Source organism: Podarcis erhardii (genome assembly GCF_964252035.2).
Source record: "Podarcis erhardii genome assembly, chromosome: 10".
NCBI classification, from domain to species: domain Eukaryota; kingdom Metazoa; phylum Chordata; class Lepidosauria; order Squamata; family Lacertidae; genus Podarcis; species Podarcis erhardii.
Window position 1 is genome coordinate 4,924,666 of NC_138500.1, and position 16,728 is coordinate 4,941,393.

Consider the following 16,728-nt stretch of genomic DNA (forward strand, 5'->3'; position numbering starts at 1 on the left):
ATAATAATAATAATAATAATAATAATAATAATTTATTATTTATACCACACCCATCTGGCTGGGCTTCCCCAGCCACTCTGGGCGGCTTCCCAAAAAATATTAAAATACTGTAATACATCAAACATTAAAAGCTTCCCTAAACAGGGCTGCCTTCAGATGTCTTCTAAAAGTCTGGTAGTTGTTGTTCTCTTTGACATCTGATGGGAGGGCGTTCCACAGGGCGGGTGCCACCACCGAGAAGGCCCTCTGCTTGGTCCCCTGTAACTTGGCTTCTCACAGTGAGGGAACTGCCAGAAGGCCCTCGGAGCTGGACCTCAGTGTCCGGGTAGAACGATGGGGGTGGAGACGCTCCTCCAGATATACTGGACCAAGGCCGTTTAGGGTTTTAAAGGTCAGCACCAACACTTTGAATTGTGCTCGGAAACGGACTGGGAGCCAATTTATGGTCTCGGTGGCTGCTCCCAGTCACCAGTCTGGCTGCCGCGTTCTGGATTAGTTGTAGTTTCCGGGTCACCTTCAAAGGTAGCCCCACGTAGAGTGCATTGCAGCAGTCCAAGCGGGAGATAACCAGAGCATGCACCACTCTGGCGAGACAGCCTGCAGGCAGGGAGGGTCTCACCCTGCGTACCAGATGGAGCTGGTAGACAGGTGCCCTGGACACAGAACTGACCTGCGCCTCCATGGACAGCTGTGAGTCCAAAATGACTCCCAGGCTGCGCACCTGGTCCTTCAGGGGCACAGTTACCCCATTCAGGACCAGGGAGTCCTCCACACCTGCCCGCCTCCTGTCCCCCAAAAACACTACTTCTATCTTGTCAGGATTCAATCTCAATCTGTTAGCCACCATCCATCCTCCAACCGCCTCCAAACCCAACTCTGTGTCCCGACTCTTTTCCGTTAAACTTGGAGCTCCTTTCCCGCCAGGGTCCTCAGCTCTCAAGTCCCATTTCCGCACTGGCAGAGCCCTCCTAAAATTGCACGTTCTCAGCTAGAAAGCAGGCTGGTTGTTACGCCAGCCAGTGCAAGCCCTGTGGCTTCACCTTCTCCAAATACCGCCGTGACTTTTCCGGAGCAAAGGGGGGCAGTCGTTGGGTTCTCAACACTCCTTGTGTGAGCTTTGCAAAAGGATCAGTTCATCAGAAGCTGCCTTGCACGGACTGGCAGCAATGTCCAGGCAACACAATGACCATGTAAATACGCAATAGACAATCTTTATAGAATTCCTTCAAACCATAACAAGGACAAAATAAAATCTTTAGCCTCGAAGTCTCTGGAAATCTTTAAATGAAGCAAGGCACCAGACTTTGTACGATGAAAGACAAGCTGTGAAGCTTTGTGCAAATACGGTGTCCAACACTGAACAGTGATTCTGGATACAGTGGTACCTCGGGCTAAGTACTTAATTCGTACATAACCTGAAACTGTTCTTAACCTGAAGCACCACTTTAGCTAATGGGGCCCCCTGCTGCTGCCGGGCCACCGGAGCACGATTTCTGTTCTCATCCTGAAGCAAAGTTCTTAACCCAAGGTAATATTTCTGGGTTAGCAGAGTCTGTAACCTGAAGTGTATGTAACCTGAAGTGTCTGTAACCTGAGGTACCACTGTATTGACTACTGTTTTGTAGAATTCTTCATCAGCGTGGCGGGAGGATATAGAATTGCTTCATAAGCCTATCTTATTTCGAATGAATGTACGTAAATGAAAATATCAAATGCAGTGACTACATTATTACATAATTAGTGCTCCACGTAGAATTCTACGAAACCGTTGTCAATATTCAGAATCACTGTTCAGTGTTGGACATCGTATTTGCTGAATACACAAAGCTTCACTGCTTATCTTTCATCGTACGAATTCTGGTACTTCGCTTCATTTAAAGATTTCCAGAGACTTTGAGACTAAAGATTTCATTTTGGACTTGTTATGGTTTGAAGGAATTCTGTAAAGATTGTCTGTTGTGTATGTATGTAGTCATTGCTGACGTTCCCTTGCAACACAGGGGTTTGTTTGGTTACTTATTGTTGCACAGACTGGCAGCATCCGTTCAGGCGAGCGTTGCTCCCAGCCCTACATTGGAAGTGTTGGGGACTGAGGCTGCGCCCTTCTGCATGCAGTGCAGCTGTTCTGCCACTGAACTTTGACCCACAAGTAGAAACCCAGGAAGCTTGCCTCTGTCGAGTCAGACCAAGTGGTCCATCTCGACCCAGCGTTGTCTGCACAGACTGGCAGCATCTCTCCCAAGATTTCAGGGGAAGTTTCTCTCTACCTGGAGTTGCCTTCAGGGATCAAACCTGTGACCTTCTGCATGCAGAGCAAATGCTCTCCTCCGCTGAGCCACACCCCTACTCGCAAGGAATACTGGCAATACCCGCTCTGCACATGGCTGGGGTAGGAATATGACGCGCAGAGGAAAATCTTAGGAGAAGGGTCCAGGGCAAGGAAAGAGTTGGACACAGACTTGGGTTCGAATCCCAGCTCTGGCATAACATTGGGCACATCAGGTTCCCCTTTGTAAAGAGGGCACTATCCTGGTCTACCTCGCAGGGATGTAAGGAGGGCTAGCAGCTCTGTGTTGAGAGAGTTGAATCCCAAGCACTAACAAGATCGATACACCTTGTTTCCAGAAAACTTTCAACTCTTGAAATTATCTGGCAGCTTGGTGGGCGGGAGCGTCTAAAGGGGCATGCAAGATTTGGTAACAATGCTTTTATTACTGTCAGTAACCCCGTCACTTATCCTGCGTTGCAAGGGTTTGGACTAGACAATTCTGTGATTCGAACCCAGCACAACGTCTTGCGTGTTATTATCCTGGTACCCAGGATGCAAAGTAGACGAGTAAATTACAAAAGACTGACGAATCCGAGGCCTCGGTTATAATCTCCCGACAATGGGACAGAATCTGTTCTTTCCTCCCAATGCAGAAGGTATTTTTTTAAAAAATATAAATATACAAAGCATGTATAAAATTCACAACAGAACCTACCACGGCTTGTATATCTGCCTTTCCACTTCTGTGACTTTGCTTTGAAATAGAAGAACCAAGGACCTGAGACAATAAATCCAATGCAAACGTTTCAACGCAGTGAAACTTGGGAAAGGAGTTGTGGTGTCCTTCACAAGGTGGTTGAAAGTGAGACACACACACACACACACACACACACACACACACACACACGACCTGCAAAGGGGAGGGAAATGGCCGGGTTTATGCTTTCCGATAATCAGGGCGCTGCAGTTACGGTACATATTCTCAGGCTCCAAATTTCACAGGACAAAAGTTTCTTTTTCAAGTATTGAAATTTAGTGGGGTTACAAAGCAGCAGACGAGTTAATGGATAGCTCAATTGGTTAGAGGGTGGTGTTGACAACGCCAAGGTTGCGGGTTCGATCCCTGCATGGGGCAGTTGCATATTTTGGGATTATTATTATTATTATTATTAGAATTTATATACCGCCCTATAACCAGAGGTCTCAGGGCGGTTCACATAACATAGTTGTTCCTCTTTAGGAGTTATTAACAAATTTACCGGTACATGCCTACAACAAAAATGAAGAGATCTGACAACCATCATGAACAAGAGTCTTGGGTAATGTACCGGTAAATGGTACACAAGTAATAAATTTCTCTAGCCTCCCCAAAAAAAGCTCAGCAACTTAGGGTCACCCCCCAAAAAAGGTAAAAACCTAGGGTCTTCCTCCCCAAAGAAATCTCAACAACTTTGGTCAAACTGAAGTTCCCTGCCCTGGGTAGATCACTGCCAGTTTTTTTATAATGGGAGAAGATTGCAGTTTCTTGGGAGCTGGACATGTGTGGACTAGATGATCCCCAGAGTGCCTCCCCTTGTATAATTCTACGACTTAAAAATAGAGGACTAGTTGTGTTTAAAGGGACACGGGTGGTGCTGTGGGTTAAACCACAGAGCCTAGGGCTTGCCAATCAGAAGGTCAGCAGTTCGAATCCCTGCAATGGGGTGAGCTCCCGTTGCTCGGTCCCTGCTCCTGCCAACCTAGCAGTTCGAAAGCACGTCAAAGTGCAAGTAGATAATTAGGTACCGCTCCGGCGGGAAGGTAAACGGTGTTTCCGTGCGCTGCTCTGGTTCGCCAGAAGCGGCTTAGTCATGCTGGCCACATAACCCGGAAGCTGTACGCCGGCTCCCTCGGCCAGTAAAGCGAGATGAGCGCCGCAACCCCAGAGTTGGCCACGACTGGACCCAATGGTCAGCGGTCCCTTTACCATTTCAGTTGTGTTTAAAGAAGAGGGGGTCTGTCAACCACCAGGAACCATGCTAGTTAAAGAGAACCTCTCGTAGTTGGGAGAGGAACGTAGATGTGCTTCTTCAAGCCCCGTTTTGTCACCTTCCTGGAGGTGCCACTCAATGCCACACTGGGAGAGGGATTTCGAGCGAGAAGAGACGTTGGGGCTGAATCGCAGGCCAGGGTTCGTAAGCAAAGGAGGGAAGACTCTCAAAGCCCACATGACAGCACGAGCAAACATACAGAGCCGCGAGGGATGTAAACAGTTTTTATTAAGACACCATCTTTATGTTGTACATTATATAAAACTCCATTTACACTCTACCAAAAAAAAAAGTCTCCTAAAAAGGTGGACCATGAAGAGCTTTGGGGCATGCGAGTAACGAGTTTCTGTGGCCACCAGGTTCATATCTGCTTTGATAATAAAGATTGTGCAAGGAGGTAACACAGCGGAGTATAAAAATCAAGATACATGTGGCAGAAAGCCCCGACTTAGAATTCTGCTTCGGCCATTTTTTTCCTGCAGCAGGGATGAAGTTTGTTTTGTTTAGTTTTTTACAGCACACATCTGCATAGCAGCACCCCTGAAACTTTGGCTCATCAGTGCTAAAAAGAAGCATCACAGGCGTACATCCCCGAAGGTACCTGCTCCCGGTATCGGTCACGCCAACAGAGCCAGCTAGGTTGCATGCGCACACAAGCAAACACCCCCCCCCCTTCTCGCTGCCAAATCTGGAATTTCCTGGGGTTGGGGGTGGGATATAGGCTACAGGGGAGAGGAGGGGGCTTTTGCTTCAGAGTGAAAAAATGCAAGCGTGGGAAGGAAAATGCAATTGTGGTGCAGATGCACCTTCGTTAGTGTTCAACAAAGAAGCTGGGAAGCCAACAATGGCAACAGCTCCCTTTTCCCACTCAAGTCTTCACATCTGGGCAAGGAGAAGCAATGTTTCATTAACTCACCGCCCCTCTCCATTCTCTGTGGCTAAGCAAATGGGACCGAGGTTCTCTAGACGGGTGTTTTGTTCTCCCACCATCTGGCACCTTGCTCAACCAGGATGCACCTCCTTTCCTGAAACTGGGAAATGAGGAATGCCCTGCTGTTTTGTTATGAGTGGAAGCCCAGGCTCACGACACACTCATCTTACGAAATCCTGGATTATTTTAACGCCTGGTTTCATGAGCATTGCTTTCCTGTCCCCTGCACCAAGTTTGTTAACTAAAAGGAAGAGGTTAGTTGGAATTGACAGGTGTAGGTAGTGTTTTGAAGATTTCTGCCCTGTCCTGGCTCAAAGGAAATTTGGGGGCAGGGGGAACTTTACCAAACCACTCATGATTATGACAGCTATTTAGTGCAGGCTAGAGGGAGAGGTTGGCCTTTAGTGTTCAAGAGGCTCACAGGGAGAGGTGTCTTAAGCGCATAAAAGCAGCCTATCTTAGCCTGCTGCGCTCCAGACATTTTGGCTCTGGGACCGCCAGACAAAACCTTTGGAGAGCGGCAGGCTGAGGAAGACAGGCCTGAAACCCTGGGACCAGGTCCCAGCAGTCGTGCTGAGCACTGATCACATTCTCATTCAATGGGCTTGCGGGGGGAGCCATTCCTGGTGGGCTGGACCCACAAAACCTGCATGAGCAAACCCAGCAAACTAGTCCTAGAATGGGAACTTGAGAGCGTCAGCTTCAAAAGGCCAAGATCCCACATTGCACCTTGGGACCCGAGAGGAAGAAGAGAGGGCGTGTGGTTTGTCTTTTTTTTGAGGTAAGGAGAAGGCCCTCGCCCAGGCAGACTAGGCAGCTGGGGGCTTAGAAGCCCACTGGGAGATCAGAACACTGCTTGGGGAAGGTCTTTAATACTGCACACTGCTGCTGAATTTGCCATGCATTTTGCATAAAGGACACAGATTCCCTCTCTACTTTTAGACGCATGTTTTTGCACCGGGGTTCCTTTTTGGCAGGGAAGCCTGATTTTAAAAAAAGAAAAGGTAAAGGCACTTCAAAAATGAAGGACTTGTGTGTGTCCAACTGCCACATTATTCTCCTGGCCTGCTTGACGCCCGTACGGCATCCGCCCACTATGCCCTGTCTTGAGGCACCAGCTGCTCACTGCTCTAAGCAGAGGCAGGCCCAGGCGAGCAGCAAACTGAACCAGGAGGATAAAAGGTGGAGATGATTTGGCTTTCATAACCAAGTCCTTGGGGAGGGGGGTGAATGCCCTGAATGGAGGGTTGTAGCAGCACTGGCCAAAGTCCTCTACCCTATCTGCAACGGGGCTGGATGATCCCAGCTCCTGGGGGCAGCAGAAATACCAGGAATTAATACTTGGGGTGAAGCAGGGATGCCACAACTCCTCTTGTTGAAGGGTGCCATAATGTACAGCCTTTGGCGAACCTTCCTAACTCAGGTGTGGGAGGTGCATTGTGGGAAAATCCTCTTTCACTGAAAAGGATAACAGTAGTAGGTTGAACTGGAAGCATCTGCTGTTGAAATTCTCTGCTAGGCCCTTTGAAATGGGCTGGAGGCAATCGCCCCAGTTCAAAACAATAATGGGGGAAGAAACTAGAACACGGAAGCTTTCTCGTGTGTTTTTCCATGGCCCTCCTTGTTCTCTGGCATTTTGCGATTGGATTTTGTAGCTAGACACACACACACTCACAGGGGGAGGTCAGTTAGGGGGAGCTAGTGTTGCTCTAGGGCTAATGTTTCAGGATAAGCATTCTTCATCTCACACGGGACCAAAAATAAAATACAAAAATAAAACAGAACTTGTTAGACAAAAAAAAATTAAATCCAAAAATGCAAATCTATAAAACAAAACAACCCATTTGTTGCAAGTTAAAAGTTGCTTGTCAAAACACTGAGCTCCCGTCCCCACGGGAACAAGTAGCAAAGGAAGGACGGGAGAGGTTTATTCTCGTTTTTCCACGTTGTTGCCTGAAACCGCCAGTCTCAGTAGTGAGAGAGAGTTCTTCGCGTTATTCCGGAAACCGTAAAAAATAAATTACTTTCTTCCTCTTTTCCTCCTCCCTGGCTTAGAACTCGTCGTGTCGTACCAAGGCTTCCCCAAAGTCCGTAGCCTGGCTGCCCACAAACAAGTCGTACTTGTCCACAATTTCTTCTTTGCTGAGTTTGCCATCCTAAAGAACAAAAGGAGAACTCAGGCGCTTGGGCAACAATTCCTAATGAGTCCTAATGAATGTTTAAGAGGGACAATTGCCCGAGACATTCCCACAAGCAAAACCTGTTGAAATAAATGGAAGCTCTTGTGTGGCTTCCATTCATTTCAACCGGAGCTGATCAGGAAAACGTCTCAGAGGACTGGGTTTCTATTTAGCTGCAGCAGCCTGATAGTTGACATACAGAACAGGGAAGGAGCAGGTCCCTGCCCCAACAAGTATACAGTACGAAGTGTACAAGAGAGGGCTGGGATTTTCTCCAAGGAGGAGATATGAGCTTCCATCCCTGGCAACTCCAGGTAGGGCTGGGAGAAACCCTGTCTAAAATCCTGCAGAATGTGTGTCGGTCCATGCAGACAGTACTGAGCTGGATGGACCAATGGAATGAGTCAGAACAAGGCAGCTACCTAGGAACTGCGGCCTGGTCCCCTGGGATCTGCTGAGACAGGCCTCTCGGCACCTGGGCCTCAACGACACCCAGCGATGTGGAATTCCAAAGCCAGTCGCTCTGCAAAAGGGAGCCTGTCTGGGACCGTGCTAAGGAGGGCTGCACTGAGGAAGAATGGTGGGAGCCACCCCCTTCCCCCTGCTCCTGCATCTTCTCAGGAGCAGGAAGACAGTATAGATTTGAAACAGTGGCTTGCAGAGGGGCATAGTTCAGAAGGCAGAAGCTGGGAAATACTGGATGGGGAACAGCTAGGAGAAGAAACACTGGAAGGGAGAGGGTTAACAGATTCACAGTCTCTGGACAGCCTCCCTCCACTCTCCCCAAGGTCAAGAAGAGCTCAGAAAGTTTCAGAACAGAAAGCACAGAGGGTGCTACAAGCTCAGATTACAAGACGTAGGAGTGACGTAGATTAACAGGGTTGTAAGCTTAATTGGGAGCACTGCCATTCTGGGTGGACGTTTTCTTTTGTCCTTAGCTGTGTTTATTAAAGAAACAAACTCAGGGGTCAGCAACCTATGGCCCACGTGGGTCGTTTAAACGGCCATGAGCCGCCCCCAAACTGAGCCACCCGCTTGGCAAGTCTCTGCGCGCTGCGCTGCTTTAGAGTGGGGACTTGCTTCCATGGCACCGGAAATCGTGTCTGGACCGGAAATCGCGTATGTGCAGACGCGATCCAGCCCACGGAGCGATCTCTGCGGGAGTGAACCGGCCCTGGTGAGGTAAACCTTGCCGACCCCTTAATTACCATATTTTTTGCTCTGTAAGACGCACTTTTCCCCTCCTAAAAAGTAAGGGGAAATGTGTGTGTGCGTCCTATGGAGCGAATGCAGGCGGGAGGCTCTGCTCAGCGCTCCCTTTAAAGAGCCGCGTGGAGTGTGTGTGCAGCTCTTGGGGGCTTTTCCCTGAGGAGGGAGAAGGGCTGCCCTTCTCCCTCTTTGGGGAAAAGCCCCCAAGAGGGAACCCCACACACACACACACGCTCCGCACGCTCTTTAAAGGGAGTGCGGCTCTTGGGGGAGCCTTTATCCCGCTGCCCGGGAGAGACTTCGCACAGCTATCCCATAAGCAAAAGGGATCGCTGCGCAGCGATCCCGCTCGCTGTCCTGGCTTATGGGATAGCCGCGCGCAGCCTCTTCCGGGCAAGGGGAGCCTTCATCCTGCTGCCCTGAAGAGGCTTTGCGTGGCTATCCCAGAAGCCAGATCCCTCTTGCTGTTCTGGCTTCTGGGATTCTGAGTATTTTTTTCCCTGGTTTTCCTCCTCCAAAAACTAGGTGCGTCTTATAGAGCGAAAAATACGGTTAACTGGTAAGAATTCCTTTCGTTTGATCTGCTCACTTATGGCCATGGGGGAGGAAGCCAATTCCCTGAATCCTGACAGAGCCTCCTCACCTTGTTCTGATCCGACTCGTAAACGAGGTGCCGTGCTTCTGCCTCGGCATGATCATAGTCCGAGGGCAGGATCCAGTCCTTAGTCTCCTCCTTGTCCATCTTCCCGTCGCGGTTCTTGTCCCGGAACTCTACAAATTGCTCTCGCTCCGTCTTCACCCACTCAGGCTCTTCGGCGTCGCCGTCGTGGCTGTACATGTCGCCTGTGGCGAAGGGGGAGAGAGGCAGAGAGACAGGCAGACAGACACTGGGTCAGGCTTGAGAACCACGTGTCCATTGGACTCGGTTGCAAATTTTAACCTAAGGCCCCAAATTCAATAGATTATAAAAATAAATAATATTGCAGCAATCACACAAAAAGAGAAAAAATCTATTGCGGAATGCAACATAGAGGCCCCAAAGCATATATACCGTATTTTTGGCACCAAAGGTCGCACCGGACAATAGGACGCACCTTGTTTTAGAGGGGGGAGAAAAAGAAGAAGAAAAATCTCCCCCTCTCTGCTCAGCGCCCCTTCAGCGAAGCGACAGGAGACGCTGCACAGAGAAGGGGAGAATTTCCCCCCTCTTGTTTCCCCCCTCTAAAACAAGGTGCCGTTTAAGGTGCATTCAGTCGCCTTCAGGTGGCTACCTTGGAAGCCTGGAGAGCGAGAGGGGTCGGTGTGCTCTCCAGGCTTCAGGTTCCTTTCGACCTGCTCTTTGGGGCTGGCAGGGGGAAGCCCACCACCAGCCCCAAAGAGCAGGTCGGGGAGCAGCGCAAAGGTGCGCGGCTAAAGAGGCTGCTGCAATAGCTGTGTGTCACCTCTCCAGCTGGGAGAGGGTCGCGGGGGGCTTCTTTAGCCCCCCGCGCACTCTCCTGGCTGGAGAGGTGGCGCAGCTATAGAGGCTCCTGCCATAGCCGCGCGTCACCTCTCCAGCCGGCAGAGGGTCGCGGGGCTATGCTGTCTTCGCTCCATAGGACGCACACACATTTCCCCTTCATTTTTGAAGGGGGAAAAGTGCATCCTATGGTGCGAAAAATACGGTAAATTCAATAGATAATAAAAATAAATAATATTGCAACAATCACTAAAAAAAAAAATTAAAATCTATCGCAGAATAGGGCTATGAGAGGCTAATAACAATAACGACTCTTAAATCACCTGGATCAGCAGCCGGCCTGGGAATGAGATTATGCAAGGTAAGGGGAGGCGAGTATCAAGAAGGGAGCACCTTTTTTATTTTAAATGGTCTAGCCAGGAATCTTTTCCCTTTTGCCAAGATGCTGAGGAACACAAACTTGAAAGACACATCAGTATAAATGAAAGTGGGAGGGAGTGGGCAGCCAAGCCCACTGTTCCTCTGGGGTGTGACTGCCTCTCCCACAGTTACCCTAATAATGGGGAGGATTTCTTAATTTAATTCACTACCCACCCTTCATTCCAAAGGTGGGCTGCAGCCATTTTGAATACAGCATTTTAATAGTAACTTTGAGGAATGACAACGAGAATCTGAACTAAAGGAGGAGGAGGGGAGAAGGAAGTGATATCTGGCTCACCTATGTATTCTTCCAAGTCGATGAAGCCATCCCCATTCTTGTCAATGTCCTCCATTGTTTCCTGTTGAGAAAAACCAACGTCAGCATCGCAGCTTAAGCTCAGGTGGGACCTATGGTGCCCCTTCTTTGCCAGAGAGCAAAGAGAAGCGAGCATAAGAAATGCTTTCCAGCAGGCAAGAAGAGAACCTTAGGATCAATATAGAACATACAGAGATCCCTAGAAGGGAGAACAGAAACCACCCACCCACAGAACAAGTTCAGAAACCTCGCCTTCCACATATGACCCAGAGGTGGCAATGATAAGCTGACTGGAAACAGGGTGGATATGATTAAAATCAAATCAATTTAAATCACGATTTACCGTATTTTTCGTCCTATAGGGCACACCAGCCCATAGGACGCACCTCGGGTTTTTTTTTGGGGGGGGGAATGAATTTTTAAAAAATTATTCCCCCCCCCCCAGCCGCAGCTGCCGCCCCAAGCCTTGCGCACACCTGCCCGAAGCACGGGGGACCCTCCGGAGGGCTCCACGTGCTTCGGGATGCAGGCTGCCGCCCCAAGCCTCGCACGCTCGGCAGTACCTCCCGCCAGGCGCGCAAGGCTTGCGGACACTCACCCGAAGCACGGGGAGCCCTCCAGAGGGCTCCGCGTGCTTCGGGCGGCAGGTTGCCGCCCCAAGCCTCGCGCGCTCGGCAGTACCTCCCGCCGGGGGCGCAAGGCTTGCGGACACTCGCCGGGGCTTCAGGCTGCTGCCCGCAAGCCTTGTGAGCCCGCGGGAACTCCCGCCAGGCTTGCAAGGCTTGCGGATAGCTTCCTGAAGCCTGGAGAGCGAGAGGGGTTGGTGCGCACCGATGCCTCTCGCTCTCCAGGCTTCAGCGAAAGCCTGTATTCGCCCCATAGGACGCACACACATTTCCCCTTCATTTTTGGAGGGGAAAAAGTGCGTCCTATGGGGCAAAAAATACGGTGAATCACTAGTCGGTAAGACTTGATTTAAATCATTTTTTTACAGGAGGACTCATTCTTGCTGGTATAATCTCAATATTTGCAACCAAATGAAGGTTTCGTTTTTGGAATAATAAATTTTCAGAGCAGTTAATCAAAAATGACTGATTTGGTTGTACTATTAGAAATACATAGAAAGATAATTATGAAATTATGGTGAGGTTTAATAAGTTCACTGTTTATACTTGGACAGCTTTGCTGCTGTACTTTATCGGAAGGAGAAAAATAATCATTTCCTTAATAACAATTTATTTAACTAAAACAGTAACATTATGACATATGTATCCATGTTTGTTAACTGATGTGGTTAAATAATTTTTTTTAAAAAAACTTGGACTGAGTTTTAGCACACATGAGAAACTTAAAACAAATCCTTATTTTCTGATGAATAGCCTTTGGACTAGAATGTAACTTAAATAGAAAACTATCTTTAGAAAGATTTTTCCTCCAAAAGCATTTTATTTTAAAAATCCAATTTAAATCTAAAAAAATCCAATATAAATTTTATAAAAATCTGATTTAAATAAATTTAAAAATCTGATTTTTTTAAAAAAATCATTAATATTATCCACCCTGACCAGAACACATTTCAGAAGTAGCATTAAAATGGTTTCATAAGCCTTTTGCAGGTGGGATACGGGTGGCAATGTGTCACTTAAATACAGTTCTACTTGCTCCCTGGCTTAAGTTAACCCATGTGGTCCCTGCGTGGTACCCACCTGCACAACTATATCCTTCATGTATTCATATTCTTCAGGATGCAGGAAAGCAGTGAACTCTTCCTTGGTAGCAATCAGGTCGCCGTCCTTGTCGGCCATCTTGAACCTCCGTTCATCTCTCACCATCATCTGCTTGTAGTTAAAGCCATCGTCGGGGTCGGGGTCGTCTGGGTGGCAAGAGAAAGGTTGTGTCTGCTTCAGCACCGGGAAGCCGCTTGAGGGGTAACAAACCTCACCGGTGTTATCATTACTACTGCCGGAAGTGCAGTCTGCACATGTTTACTGAACATGTCACAGGGCACACTGTTCAGGAAAAACAATCCAGGCAGCCCAGCAAGTTCTGCAGCACCCTTTCCAAGAACAAAACATTGCTCAGGGCACACTGGAGTGCTTCAGCCACAGAACGGCCAAACCAGGCTCCAGGTGACCGTAATTTCTCACTAGCAAAAATGGTTGACTCTTTGGTCACCCTCCTGCTTTAAGGTACCGTATTTTTCGTTCCGTAAGACGCACCTAGTTTTTAAAGGAGGAGAACAAGGGGGGGGGAAATATTCTGAACGCAACAGTGGATGTATGATTTTTGTGGTTCATGCTGTGGCCACAGACATGTGATCTGATGGTGAATTTGGGGTGACCCAATGCAAAAATCCTGAGGGTCCATGTGGATCCGTGCTTTGTAACCACGTTTTTGCGTCATTGCGGCCCCAAGAAACAGTGGATGTGTGATTTTTTTGGTGCAGGCTGTAGCCATGGACATGCTATGTGATCTGATGGTGAATTTGGGGTGACCCAATGCAAAAAATCCAGAGGATCCATGGGCTTTTACCTCCCCCCTCCCAGGCAGCCTCCTTTATCTCTAGTGTCCCTTATCTCCCTCCTGATTGCTTACCGACCAGCTGCTTCCTTTCAACACCCCCTTCCCTCTTGTTTGCCTTAGTGTCTTTTCCTTAGCTGGAGCAGTTTTTTGCTCCTCCTTTTATTCTAATTTCTCTCCTCATTGCTTTAGTATTCCTGTCTCCTCTCCTTGCAAGTTCACTGTCTTTACCTCCCCCCCTCCCCTGGCAACCTCCTTTATCAGCAGCCTTATCTCTCTGATCGCTTGCCGATCAGCGTTTTGTTTCAACACCCCCTTCCCTCTTTCGGAAAAAAAAAGCATGATCTGCTTTTCTCCCCTGGGCAATTTGGCTCCAGGGACCACATATTTGCGGCATAAGACACACAGACATTTCCCCTTACTTTTTAGGATGAAAAAAGTGCGTCTTATGGACTGAAAAATACGGTATATTTTAACCACAGCAATTATTTCATTTCGAACCAACTGCTAGAGATACATTAAAGAAAATTTATTATCTAGGTATCAAAATTAAAGTAAAAGCAAAGCAACACACTGTATTGCAACAGGAATGGCTCTTTTCTCAAGTCAAGTCAGGGAGTGAAGGATAAGCAGGAAGGTGTGTTTGCAATAGGCTCAGAGCTTTACACACTAGCTCCCCCCCCCCCAACCTGGTGCCGTCCAGACAGTGCGGACTACAACTTCCATTAGCCATAGGCAGCATGGACATGCTTGCAAGGGCTGATGGAAGTTGTAGTCCCAAAGATCTGGAGGGTACCAGCCTGGAGAAGACTGGTTTGGGTCAATGCTAGTGAAGAGATTTTTGGAAAGACCCCCTTCCCACAATGCAGAGTGGTGAGTTCCTGGGCACTGCAGCTGAACCCAGAAGTTAGCCTTCCTTGCACTGAGTGACATTTCTCTGCAGACGGGACATTCTCCTCTGCAGACGGGAACGGTGGGCTCCCGGGCCAGAGGTGGCGAGCCGTGAGTCCAATGCAACCTCTAGGGGGCTTCTCTCCACCCCCATCGTTCTGCCCGGACACTGAGGTCCAGCACCGAGGGCCTTCTGGCGGTTCCCTCCCTGCGAGAATCCAAGTTACAGGGAACCAGGCAGAAGGCCTTCTCGGTGGTGGCACCCGCCCTGTGGAACGCCCTCCCACCAGATGTCAAAGAGAAGAACAACTACCAGATTTTTAGAAGACATCTGAAGGCAGCCCTGTTTAGGGAAGCTTTTAATGTTTAACAGACTACTGTATTTTAATACTTTGTTGGAAGTCGCCCAGAGTGGCTGGGGAAACCCAGCCAGATGGGCGGGGTATAAATAATAAATTCTATTCTATTCTATTCTATTCTATTCTATTCTATTCTATTCTATTCTATTCTATTCTATTCCCAGGATTCTCCCCTCCTTTCTTAGCCAAAGGTCTTGAAGAGCTCAAACGCAACAGGAGATTTAACGTTAACATACAGCCTATGGTAGCACTCAGGAGAGTTACCATTAAGATCATGTCGCTACGCTGTATTTATCAATGAAGCAGAGGTGAGAAGATGCATCTCCAGTCAAGGTCCAAGACTTCCAGGGCTTTTCGTGCTTCCTCAATGTAAGTTGGCAAGGGACCATTTTCACAGGAGACAACTGCTACCTCTCCCATAACATGGGATTCTATCCCATGTTAGAAACTCAGATATATAAAGCTAGGCGCCAAACAACTCCTTAAATCAGGATTACGGTCGGCCAAACCAAACGCCTGGTTGCCATTTTGGGGCCAGATGGCTCAAAAGTCGTATTTCTCAATGTGACTTTTGGTTCCTGAAATTCATTCTGATTGTGCAGATAAAGTATAACGGACAGAATTCTGCAAGGTGTGTTGCTCGTGTGTGAAAACTGCCAAGATCCAAAGATCTCCAGGCACACACCTACAGATGGTGGAAACGTCAGGCGCTATCCGGGCATTTTTACTGATAGCCATGTACAAAATGTGCGTGGCGAGTTTCGAACGCTGATTCTATCAGCAGAGGCGCATCAGGCCCCGGCTCTAAATCATCAGGCATTTCAGACTTCCCATGGCCTGCAAGACCACCCATGCCCACCCACCCCCTTCCTGCTTTATCGGCAGGAGATCAGGATGACTGCGGCTCTGGCAACTTGCCCCTTACCCAGGTAAGTGCCATAGGTCACGTTTCTGTACTCATCCCAGGAGATTAAGCCATCTTGGTTCATGTCATACTCCTGCCACTGGTGCTCTACATTGTCATACACGTACTTCTTCTGCGCCTTCTTAATCCAGGCCTTCAGCTCCCCCTCGGTCACAAACCCATCCTTATCCGTGTCTATTTTACTTACAATCATTCTACAAGACAAAACAAGCAAGTTTCAAGACGCCGGGCTCCAGAAAGCGGTTGCCCCAAGAGCGGGGGACCTACCTAAGATGTAGCCGTAGGTGGCATTTTTATACTCTTCCCAGGAAATGAGCCCGTCCTCATTGAGGTCGTGCCCCTTCCACTGGCGCTCTACATCCTCGTAAATCCAGCGCTTTTGGGCAAATTTAATCCAGTCTTTTAGCTCTTCGGGAGTTACAAACCCGTCCTTGTCTTCATCTATTTTACTTACAATCTTTCTGTAGGAAATGCAGAAAAAGCCGGCAAGAGTTAAAAGAGACAAAAGTAAATAAATACCTGGGCCTACCCATGGGGGGGGGGTCACGTGCCCTGTTTGGAAACGGCTATGGGGCAACCCAGTAGGGACGCGGGTGGCGCTGTGGTCTAAACCACTGAGCCTAGGGCTTGCCGATCAGAAGGTCGGCAGTTCGAATCCCCGCGATGGGGTGAGCTCCCGTTGCTCGGTCCCTGCTCCTGCCAACCTAGCAGTTCGAAAGCACATCAAAGTGCAAGTAGATAAATAGGTACCACTCCAGCAGGAAGGTAAACAGTGTTTCCGTGCGCTGCTCCGGTTCGCCAGAAGCGGCTTAGTCATGCAGGCCACATGACCCGGAAGCTGTATGCCGGCTCCCTCGGCCAATAAAGCGAGATGAGCACTACAACCCCAGAGTCATCCGCAACTGGACCTAATGGTCAGGGGTCCCTTTACCTTTATGGGGCAGCCCAACAGTGGGAGAAGCAAGAGCCCTTATGCCACCAGGGAGAGGGCACCTCTTGTTGCTGGGACTCCCTTCAACCACAGCCAGTATGGTCAACTGTTAGGGAGGATGGGGGGCTGCAGCCCAACAGCAGGTGGAGAACAACCAACACCCCTTTCCTACCCTCTTCTGCAGAGTGGTACCTCAGTTTTTGAACAGCTTAGTTCCCAAACAACTCAGAACCCAAATGCTGCAAACCCGGAAGTAGGTGTTCCGGTTTTCGAACTTTGCCTCGGAAG

At 48.7% G+C, this 16,728-nt stretch overlaps 1 protein-coding gene across 2 annotated transcripts in view; it reads right to left on the reverse strand.

Annotated features, from left to right (window-relative positions):
* Positions 1-4,509: 4,509 nt before the first annotated feature.
* CALU (calumenin) overlaps positions 4,510-16,728 on the reverse strand; it is a 29,026-nt gene continuing 16,807 nt past the window's right edge. The window contains exons 3-7 of one of the 2 annotated variants that reach the window (XM_081880162.1): positions 15,510-15,703; positions 12,521-12,687; positions 10,797-10,857; positions 9,263-9,462; positions 4,510-7,386 (exon numbers count right to left, since the gene is read on the reverse strand). In XM_081880162.1, coding sequence (XP_081736288.1) covers positions 7,282-7,386; positions 9,263-9,462; positions 10,797-10,857; positions 12,521-12,687; positions 15,510-15,703 — 727 coding nt within the window. In that variant the 3' untranslated portion in view covers positions 4,510-7,281. Of the gene's footprint in view, positions 7,387-9,262; positions 9,463-10,796; positions 10,858-12,520; positions 12,688-15,509; positions 15,704-15,776; positions 15,971-16,728 lie in introns of both variants that reach the window. The other variant, XM_081880161.1, reaches the window with a different exon arrangement.